This window comes from Mytilus edulis, chromosome 13 (genome assembly GCF_963676685.1).
Source record: "Mytilus edulis chromosome 13, xbMytEdul2.2, whole genome shotgun sequence".
Taxonomy (NCBI): Eukaryota; Metazoa; Mollusca; class Bivalvia; order Mytilida; family Mytilidae; genus Mytilus; species Mytilus edulis.
This window is the reverse complement of record NC_092356.1, coordinates 43,585,265-43,596,275: the sequence shown is the minus strand read 5'-3', so window position 1 is coordinate 43,596,275 and position 11,011 is coordinate 43,585,265. Positions and strand designations below refer to the sequence as shown.

Below are 11,011 nucleotides of genomic sequence, written 5' to 3'. Positions count from 1 at the left end.
ACAATGGCGTTGTCTGTCTTATTTTGACGTATGCTTCTTATTTCGCTGTCGGGATGGAGGCATTTACATGTACCATACATTTCGGTGCCTTTTATAGCTGACTATGCGGTATGGGCTTTGCTCATTGTTAACTTCTGTGTCATTTTGGTCTCTTGTGCAGAGTTGTCTCATTGGCAATCTTCTTTTTTTATATTAACTCACAACTTGTTACGGATAAAATATACAACATCGTTAAGAAACAAAAGCACATGAAATGTCAATAGGGAAGACAGGTCGAAAAACTCTATCTATAAAGCTGCAAAATAAATAAAAAGAAAACAAAAGTCCAGATAATCCAGATAATCTCATCGACAAAACTTCATTAATCCGATATTAATACGGGTTTTCATCAAGACAAATTCAAGAGCTTTCTAAAAATGTAAGAGTCAGATTTGCCGGTGATTCAAGAGGGAACTATATTACGAGACTATACTAAATATATGCATGGCTAAAAGGTTATCGTCTTTGAAACTTCGAAGTGCTTATAACGACAGATGTACTATTTTTCATATCGAATGTTTATGAAAAAATGTGTGTCATACATATTCTAATATCATTTGTTCTATACCTCAATACTTTGTTTCAAAAAGAAACCCAACAGTAGACTTGGGTATATGGTCACTTGAATTTCTCGAGTCAAATTCAGTAACACCTACGTTGAAAATACAATACGAAGCCAAATGAAACAGAAATGATTACGTAATATATGATGTCTCGTGCAGAAAGAGTACCACGTTCTCTTCAAATTAAAACAAGTTGCTTTCTTTAAAAAAAAAAAGAAAAGCAATACATGAACCTAAGACTGCTGACTGCCGGGTCACCAAAAGATTGTTGCTGAATTTGTGTTTGCTTTTGAATTGAAATTATTGACTGTGAATAGAAGAAGCCAGATGAAAGTATATATTTACAGTTTCTGTTTGAATGGTTATTTTAAAGCTTGACTATTTTATTTATTACTTGGGAATGTACATAATTTTTCCGATTATAACCCTTTGGCAAATCCTGATTTCTACTAACCGGATGACTTATGCAAATTGCACAATTTAACTATCGCAATTTAAATTTATGCACTAAGTTTGCTTGATAATCTGGAATTCTGGATGCATTTATTTTAACTATCATATCTTTATATTTTGTTTCCTACATGAATGCCTATATGTTCTCAACTCGTATTTGGAGCTGTCTTTACTCATGGTAGATGTTGTATGCGGTAAAACCTGTGGCATGCAATTGATTGGGAACTCTTATGAAGAGACTTATTTTGGCCTCATAAAACATCTCAATTTTAAGGTTTCCTGATTTTACAGAGAAATTTAGTTTTGCTGAAGAATTTATTAATTCAGAAGTTTATGAATACCTGTACACACTTTAAAAATAACAAATTTATATAAAAAGGTATGTAGATATAAAAAGATACCAGAATTAAAATGATGTACGCCAGACACGAGTTAAGTCTACAAAAAAAATGAATGAAAAAAGTTAAAAGGCGGCTAAGTACATTACAAAGTTAAGAAATCTACTCTTTGGGTAGACAATCCTTAGCTTTTCGAAAAGTTCAAAGTTTATAATAGAACAGTGACTCAAAAAAAGAAACAAAAGAGAAACAACTCGAGGTTAGAATGCCGTTAGTAATGATGACAGTGCTTGAAAGTCACATGTAAAGCTCTTTCTACCGTGTCCTAAATTTATAGATAACAAAAACGAAAATAAGCTTTCACGAGTGAGTTTTAAAATAGGATTGCATGCAAGTAGTGTTTTAGCGCACGGAAGAGTAAATAGAAAGCATCTCACTGATACTCAGGAAAAGAACACGCATTTGCGTCATCACATATCTTAAACTAATAGTTGAATTCGAATGTCAAACGGCCTACATTAAAGGTTTTGACTCAGGATTCATTGACATTTTATCCGGAATTTTTTAGAACGCAAACCGATAGTGTGCTTTTAAAATGTGATCTATTATATAATGTGAATGAATCAAGACGTGAAGGATAGTTGGTCAACACAGTGAATACAATTTTCAAAACAGTATCATAGTACAAATTTGTAGATGTTATAAGGTTAAACTATTAAAACAAACAAACAAAAATTGAAGTAACATTTTATAATAAACTAACGTTCCTGTTAGTATTTTTTTCAAATTCTTTTGAATATATATAATATCAATAAACAAGAACGTCAAGTATTTACGGATGGACATTTTATTTATCGAATGAATCTCTTTTTAAGTTCTAACATTCCACTTTGTGAATATATTACTATACAAACTATAAGCAAAGACTTCTAAATCAATACTAAAACAGTATAAAATAATCAAAAGTAATATAATTGTAATTTTAAAAATTTTGTTGTGATTATTGTAAATCATTTTACGGATGTTGTGAGCTGCAAGGATTTAAAATCATGCTTTATGATTAGAAAACACACAAGTATTTTTTTATTTACGACCGTTTAAAATTTAAATATAAAATAAATTTACCTTACTTTCCGTTTTATGAATATATTACAATACAAAAAAAAATAATAATTACTCATAAAAGTTAAATACTAAAATGATATGAAATAATTAACGTAGAAATATAATAATTATTATTTATAAACATTTTTTCTGTAGGATGCAAGAATTTATTTAGATTTAATTTCCATGTTTCCTTTACAAATGAATATTTAAAAATACCAAAGCAGAGTATATTGTCATATAAAATACTTATTTCTTAATTGCAACTCTGAAAATATTCTAATTTTAATCATTGTTAGTTTCTTCAGAAACATAAATACAGTATATAATTTGTATATATTTCTTTGATTCCGATTGAATTAAATACTTTTGATAAGAATATTATATCAAGTTCTGTTTTCCGACCTAATATTAATATTTTAACCAGAATGAGAGTCTATGATGAAATACATAGTATCCCGTGGTAAGTCTTCAAACATAATAAGTTTACATGTTATCGAGTCAACAGACGTTATAATTGACCCAGATACACACAGTGGTCGTTTTAAAACAAATATAATTGCGTCGTCATGGGACATCAAATTAAGGGACCATATCAAAGACGTAGATCTATAACAACCTGCTAAGACCTGTATAAATGACCGAAAAATTTCGAGACGTTCCGAGAATTTTATTCTTCCCTCCGCCCGAGAGATATCGAGTGGCCCATAGATACATCCAAGGGGTTCATGCAAAAACCTTTGTAAAATAAATGTCGCCTCTTTATAAGTCCTGTTGCCAAACAATTTTCAGTATGTTCTTTCCAATATCATCTCAGTCTGTTCACTGGGAACCCAAGTACCTTTTTATTATTCATTTATTTAATTTAATTCTCCTCCTGAATATAAGTGATATGCGTGCCACTGGACAAAGAACAGTTAATTATTCAATTATTTGTAATATACCGTCTCCTTGCACAATACTGTTGATTTGCATTACAAACTGTTCTTTCTCTTTATTTTGTCTAGATTGTGATACACATTCGTCTATACTTCGTATTTTTGTACATGTTTTTGTTTGCAATTTAATAATAGTATCAAGAAAACGTAAATAGCTGAGTGACAACTATAACATTGCTCATTATAATGGTCATGGAATGACTCTGGACCATTATTTACTCTGAACATTTATTTACTCTGGACCATTATTTGTTCCATTTGTATTACACTGAACCTCTGCCCAAAACTTAGTGAGTATTTTCAACCAGGTAAGTTTTCGCTAAAATGGGCTATCGAAAATACAGGTGAACGGATTAATCCGGCGCTAAAATGGGTTCTAATGTTAACGCTCAAATGTCCCCTAGTAGTTCACATTTTTCGCTAAAATGTCCTGCGCCCATACAATCAGTGATATTTCTGACAAAGTTGAAAACTAAAGAGTTACGTTGCCGTTGGCACTTGGCGCAAACTTAAAACTTTTAAGTAATTTGCCTTAGATGGAACCTTGTCTCATTGGTAATCATACCGCAGTTGTTTTATTTAAAAAAAAAATATGTATGAAAAGGCATTAAAGAAGTACAGCATTTATTATGAAAACAAGTTAAACAACATAAGTGTATATATGGAATACGATTGAATGCATATATATAAATTACATAATAATGAACAAATTATATTTGAAAAAAACATCCACTTGCTAGAAAATTCAGATCTAACAAAAAAACTTATGACGGAAGTTTTTATATTTACTCTCTTTATAACTAATCTATATAACCTCCTACTGTAGATCGTTAAGATATATCATTTTGCTCTAAGGCGGCGTAACAAAGCACCAATAAATAGATTCGATGGAATAATACGTAACAATTAACAATTATAGACCTTTTTTTCAATTTCGTATTTTCTTCTTTATATCTTACAAATACAATAAAACTGAGCTCCGTTTTAGTTGAAATCCCTGTCCTACCTTTTTTTTACTCAAATCGGTCCAGCCGTTTTTCAAATGTCATCCTTGTCCCCCCTAAAATTCAAATGGTAATGATCCTCTTTTGACATTATTGTCAAAAAAATATTTAAAAAATCTAAATGAAAATAAATGCAAATGGTTAAGCAAACTAACACTAGATTGCTTATAAATATGAATATTCCCTCTTTCTGAAAGAAAATGATCAAAGTTTTCTTACTACAGAAAACAAGTATGCATATTTTTATTTAAACGATCTGACTGTAGAACAATAAGCCTTTACTGTCTTATTACTTCTTAAGTCAGAGCACCTTTTGTTGTTTGATCTCCATTTCAGGTTGATAATAAAACATCACATAGAAAACAAAACAATTACATCAAAAAGATACACAGCATGTACAAAGACACAAAATTTAGGGAAAATATTAATTGCATTGTTCATAACTCATAATACTAAGAACATAAATAAACAAGCCAGACAAATCTAAAGCTGTTTTGCAATTTTGATTGCGTCTTAAATAGTACATTAAAATGGATTTCTTTTACAAATATGTATACAATTTTTACTGTTTAATTCAGGAGAATGTTATATGAACATATTCGTAATCTAGTTTGTTAACATGGTTTATCTACTCAACTGAATGTTATATGAATAACACTAACTCAACTCTGTCCATAGCGGGACAACTTTCTATCTTCATATTTATTCTTCTATGAGACAATGATACACTAATCACTACAAAAGCTCCCCAAGTTGAAATATATGATGTCAAATGCTAGTTTGCGAAAGCGGATAGAAGAATTTGGATGATATTTTAATGCATTTCATTTTTTACATTTGGAGTCTGTAATAGATGGTGAAACTCATCTTCCCATGATGATCTTCTCCAGGGCCATGAAAGGAGCTTCAAACGATATGGACACTACAAATGCTACCATAAATGTGAAGCACGTATGTCCAAGGAATAGATAAATCTGTAAAGAAACAAAGTATGGGAAAAATACATATCGAATGTTGAACGATTGAAATTAAAAAATGAGTAGATTATTAAAGTGCCTAAGCTATAACATATGCGTGCGATATTTTTTGTCACCGACATTTGTTGTTTTGTTAATTTGCATATGTGGTAATATTACCATCAAAGTAAGAGGTAGTACTAATAAAGATTTGATGTTCGTTAACAAAAGTAACTTGTTGCCTTTATTTAATATCATTGTGTTTCCGTGTTCTGCATGCTTTCTACAGATAATAAGAAAGGCCTTTTAGGTTATCTTTCAGTAAAATGTCTTTATCTATTTAAGGTATCCAAACGTTTTCATCAGTTTCTTATCAAATTAAATAACGAGATTTCAGGTGTACGCCTATGAGACAACAACCACACACAAACAAAAACAAATGACCGTATTGCAATCAATTTTATGTTTTTCTATGAAGTTTTGTGTTCTATAATGCTTATTTTCATTGTTCCTTATCGTTTTTGATATGCACATATCATTTTGGTACATTTTGTGTTATTCTGAACGAGACAACGTAGCACGAAATGATGTATGAATACGGTGAATATTCGGAAGTTTGTGCATAGTAATGTCGATAAACAAACTGGCGGAAAGAAATACAACGGAGTAGTTCACATATTAGCAGTTATGTTAAAGTAAATACAGCATAACAGTATACAGCATCATGCCCACACTTGTGCGAGTTATCTTTTATAGCCGACTATGCGTTATGGATTTGCTCATTGTTGAAGGCCGTAGGTGACCTATAGTTGTTGAATTCTGTGTCATTTAGTCTTGCGGAGAGTTGTCTCATTCATTGCCAATCATACCTCATCTTAATTTTATATCTGGTGGTAATTGATAAAACTTACAATTTCATAGTCACTTATATAAACTAAAGCCCTCTTAGAATAAACATGTATCATCATCATAATTGGGTGAACTAGATAAGCAGCATAGGACAGGCGGGAAAGGGGAATTAATCCTTTCCATGATAAAAGACTGTTAACCACACCTGGAAAATAATAATAAAATCGATGTAATGTATATAACTTAAAAAGTAAATCTAAGGTTTAAACATCATTTTTTATAAAGATTTCATTATTTTGATATACACTGAAATTCTGGATTTACACGCACATTTATAATGTATACAGTGCTATTTCATGTAAACATATTGTGTACTATTTTTTAACAGTTTCAAAACCAGAAATGTAGTTCACACTCGCTTTAATAATTTGGTGGCATTATGTTGCTCAATAGTAAACTTTTGATTGATTGTTTTAAGGATGTATTCTTCTGACTTTTCAGTCTCGTTGAAATCTCGTTCTTGAATTATTTCCAAAACCTGTTATACAAGTGGAAAATATCAATAAATTTTAAAAAGATTATAATAAAAAATAATGCTGTAAAAAATTGTGTATTTACAATGAATGGTTTTTGAGTAATCCAGTTTTCAAATTTTACAACCAATCAAGTCTGTATATTTAGCAAAAATTTTGAGAAAATGGGTGACGGATACAAAAAATGATTTTCCAAGAATCATGTACATCCCATATCATTTTGGTCTTTTCAAATTTCTTAGATATGTATTTTTTCAATCATTTATAACAAAAAAGTTGAAATAATGTGCATTTTGTTCTTAAAACTGAGAAAAATCACAAAAATACAAAATTGGCGGCATGATAAATTTTACACAAAAAAGCTTCAAAACGTGATAAAACTTTCTTATATTAACACCTACCTATATTTTTTTAAGTCAAATTTATTCAGATTGGTCCACTTCATCTTTGTAGAAAGTATGAAAAAAAGTTTAATTGTGGGACTGTGATTTTTTTCACGATTATAGCCCAAAAATAGGTGAAAATCCATGAAAAATGGTAAAAATCATCAAAATTAGGCATTTTCAAAGGGCCGTAGCAAAAAAAGAAGTGCACCACCATAAGATTTTTTCTACACCAATTATTTTATTACAGTCTTATAAACCCAAAAATCAGGTTAAGAAAAAAAGTTTAATTCTAGAAATGTTTAGCTCCTCAGAGGTGTACATCCTTAAAATCATTTTTGTTTAGTGTCTCTTTTTAAGCCCTGGCGTTGTCTGTTTATTTTCGATCTACGAGTTTGACTGTCTCCCTGGTATCTTTCGTCCTCTCTCTTATATTGCTATTTGTTCTTTTTCTTTTCATGATTTGATTGGCTTTTTTTAAACCAAAAATCAAAAGTATGTGACAGTACAAACCTCCATTGCCATTATGGCAGGCGAATACAACCCAGGCAACACAGGCTGCCCATAATGGACGTCCTAATGATTCGTAAGCTGCTCTGAAATCTCTTGACCATTCTGTTCCTCCTTCTTTGTATTCTGAATATGTGCAATACACAAGACCAAGTCCCATAGCTGTTGCAAGAGACCATCCCAGCAACGCATATTTCTAAAAAGAAAAAGAATCAGGTCTTAGTTAACTTTCCATACAGCTTACCGATCCAAGAAGATTAATATATCTGAACTGTGAATGAAATCTCTTCATATTTCTTTAGAATGAAAAGAAAAACAACAGATTAATGCATGCCGTCTGTCTGTATTAAAAGAATAGGTATTAAAAAAAATTAAAAAAATAAACAATTGTATTGATATGAGAGATTCCGAGTGACGGTTGATTTGACAATCAGAATCGAACAATCATATAAATGTAGTCGTGAATTTAAAATTTATAAAAAGAAATGAAGGCAGACGATTTGCATATTTGACCAACTTACCGTTTTCAATGCTTTCTTTGGACGTTTATACAACAATACACCAAGAAGCATACCAACACAGTACGCTGCTACTCTGCACCATGGAGAAATGTACACATTATTCCAATAGCCACCTCCGTCTTTCTTTGTTCTACAATATTCATCGAATGGAAGAATTTCAATAATCGTTAAAACATTTTGACTTAAACAAGATAAAAATATGATCATGATAATTGAAAAAAAAATCCTTTGATTTTCAAGTTAAAGAAAATAATTATGAGTTCTTTTCTAAGTTCAATATGTTCAACAACTTCATTTTCATATTTTTTTTGTAAATATAATGCTATTTCATTTTCATGTTCAAAAACAAATGCCCCCAATAAATGACATTCATTGATGATTTGACATTTCGTCATTTTGAAATGAAATTGAGTGCCTTGCATGATTGCATGCAGTTTGATCCAAATGTCCTTTTGATCAATGAGGAATATAAACGAAGTGTATACAGATTTGTCTTAAAATAGAGCTGGTAAATATAGTTGAGTACATCAACGTCATGCCCTATAACAGTTTTTTTTTTTTTTTTTTTTTTTTTTTTTTTTTTTTTTTTTAAAGAGGGGAGAGATATCAAATAGACATTTAAACTTCAAAAGTCGAGAAGATGACGACGCCATGACGAAAAATTGCGAGAGACAAAGATGTCAAAAAACAGCATGTACATAGAAAACAAATGCCCAAGGCACGAAAACCGTGTGTTGATCTCAGATGCTACAGAAAAAATAACTTACGTAAAGAAACTTCCGTTGTAAATGTGTTCTTCATACCAGGCTGCTGCTACTCCACCAGTCATCAACAAACAAATCAGAATAACACCAACAGGAATGGAACTGAAAATAATTTTTTTAGCATTTACGACACGTAAAACTGTTATACCATTGGTTTAAATATATATGATTCTGTTAACATATCTCTTATGATTGACATTACTGTAATCACAACACTTGTCTACAAGTCATATATATTGCCCGTAATCGTCTATTTGCATTTCGTAAAAAATGTTCAATCCTACTATCAAACACCTTTTCATAAATAAACACTCGAAAACAAGTTTTATGCATCCTGGTCTAAATTGTCCAATACAATCATTTCAGCTTATTACGACCACCGTTGTACGTGTTAGATAAACAGAAGGACATGCTTAAAAAAAATGCAAATGGACAGTAACGCTTTCATTCAAATAATACGTTTGTAAACTAACAGCTGAAAATTATGTTTTCATTTGATTTTGCCATTTGATTAAGGACTTTCCGTTTTGAATTTTCCTCGGAGTTCAGTATGAAGTCATTCAACAATCACTTTAGCCCAGTAGTCAACACTTCTGTGCTGACATGAATTTTCATTGATATGGACCAGGTCATATTTATAAAATAACAGTTTACAAAACTTGAATTTTTGAAATACTAAGGCTTTTCTACCTCAGGAATAGATTACCTTAGCTGTATTTGGCAAAACTTTTAGGAATTTTGGTCCTCAATGCTCTTCAACTGCGAACTTTATATGCCTTTTTTTTTAAAACTATTTTGGATTCGAGCGTCACTGATGAGTCTTTTGTAAACGAAACGTGCGTCTGGCGTAAATACAAAATTTCAATTCTGGTATCTTTGATGAATTTATTTACCATTATGACGTCAAAGTTCTACGGGCACCCTTGTTAATTTCAGTAAAGGCGACAAATAGCAATAAGGTGTATTGTAAACAGTATATTTATCCAAAACTCACATTGCTAGGAATACTAAAAAGAACAGTGAAACAACATAGAACTGCATATCATTTGCCAAGTACCAGGACCATGCCATACACTGCAATTAAAGATAACGACATGTAGAGAACATAACAAGATGACTTGTGAACAATTGCTTAGCCTAGCTATAAGTATTTGATTAACGATAAAGTAAGGGAACTAATATTTTATTTCGTTAAGAAAGGGCGGTGCAGGAGGGACATCGCATCGGTCAACTAATTTCAAATGATGACCGTATAAGGTATGTAGTGTCGATTTCAGTCGATCTTCCACATAACCTATTTAGAATAACTTTAAGGGGAAGAAAAACACCATTCTTTTAGAAGGCCATATATTGTGTGAACATGCATGGATTTATTCCATCTTAACATTTTTCTGGTTTGTTCGACTTATGGTTTTTGATTCTCTAATCGTTTTTTTCCTTTGTTTTGAACAGAAATTAAACAGCATTGCACTATATAGTTTTGTATTTTACAATCCGACAACTCAGTGTTTCCTATACTATTACATTGTATACTCATGACGTATTTGTGACATTAAATTGCATTACACGTATTTTTAAATTTTCACTTATGGTAGCAATGATAAACAACATTCTTTGAGTGCCTGTTTAAAGTTTTTTTTGTCGTTTGGTTTTAGGTGTAGCGATTGTCTATGGTTGCCTTCCGATATATTTGTTTTTCGATATACGACAAATCAGACAGTTTGTTTTCTCGTCGGAATTGTTTCCCAGTGTTCACATTTTTTTCATCCACAGCGTTTGTTCTCTTGAGAGTAGGTTGTTTGATTGTCATGCATTCTACAACTCTTATTGTTCATACTCTGTTTTAGTTTGTAACCCGGATTTGTTTTCCCTCGATTAATGACTATTGAACAGCGGTAGCCCGGTAGTCAGCACGTTTTGTGCTGACACGAATTGTCATTAATATTGTTATATTTATAAATTAACTGTTTACAAAATTTTGATTTTTTTGAAATACTTAGTCTTTTCTACCTCAGGCATAGATTACCTTAGCTGTATTTGGCAAAACTTATGGGAA

At 31.2% G+C, this 11,011-nt stretch overlaps 1 protein-coding gene across 1 annotated transcript in view; it reads right to left on the bottom strand.

The window, feature by feature from the left end:
- Positions 1-4,042: 4,042 nt before the first annotated feature.
- LOC139502033 (O-acyltransferase like protein-like) overlaps positions 4,043-11,011 on the bottom strand; it is a 39,399-nt gene continuing 32,430 nt past the window's right edge. The window contains exons 10-15 of the mRNA XM_071291356.1: positions 9,950-10,029; positions 8,959-9,057; positions 8,192-8,321; positions 7,674-7,866; positions 6,307-6,449; positions 4,043-5,413 (exon numbers count right to left, since the gene is read on the bottom strand). Of these exons, the coding sequence (XP_071147457.1) occupies positions 5,303-5,413; positions 6,307-6,449; positions 7,674-7,866; positions 8,192-8,321; positions 8,959-9,057; positions 9,950-10,029 (756 nt within the window). The 3' untranslated portion in view covers positions 4,043-5,302. The remainder of the gene's footprint in view (positions 5,414-6,306; positions 6,450-7,673; positions 7,867-8,191; positions 8,322-8,958; positions 9,058-9,949; positions 10,030-11,011) is intronic.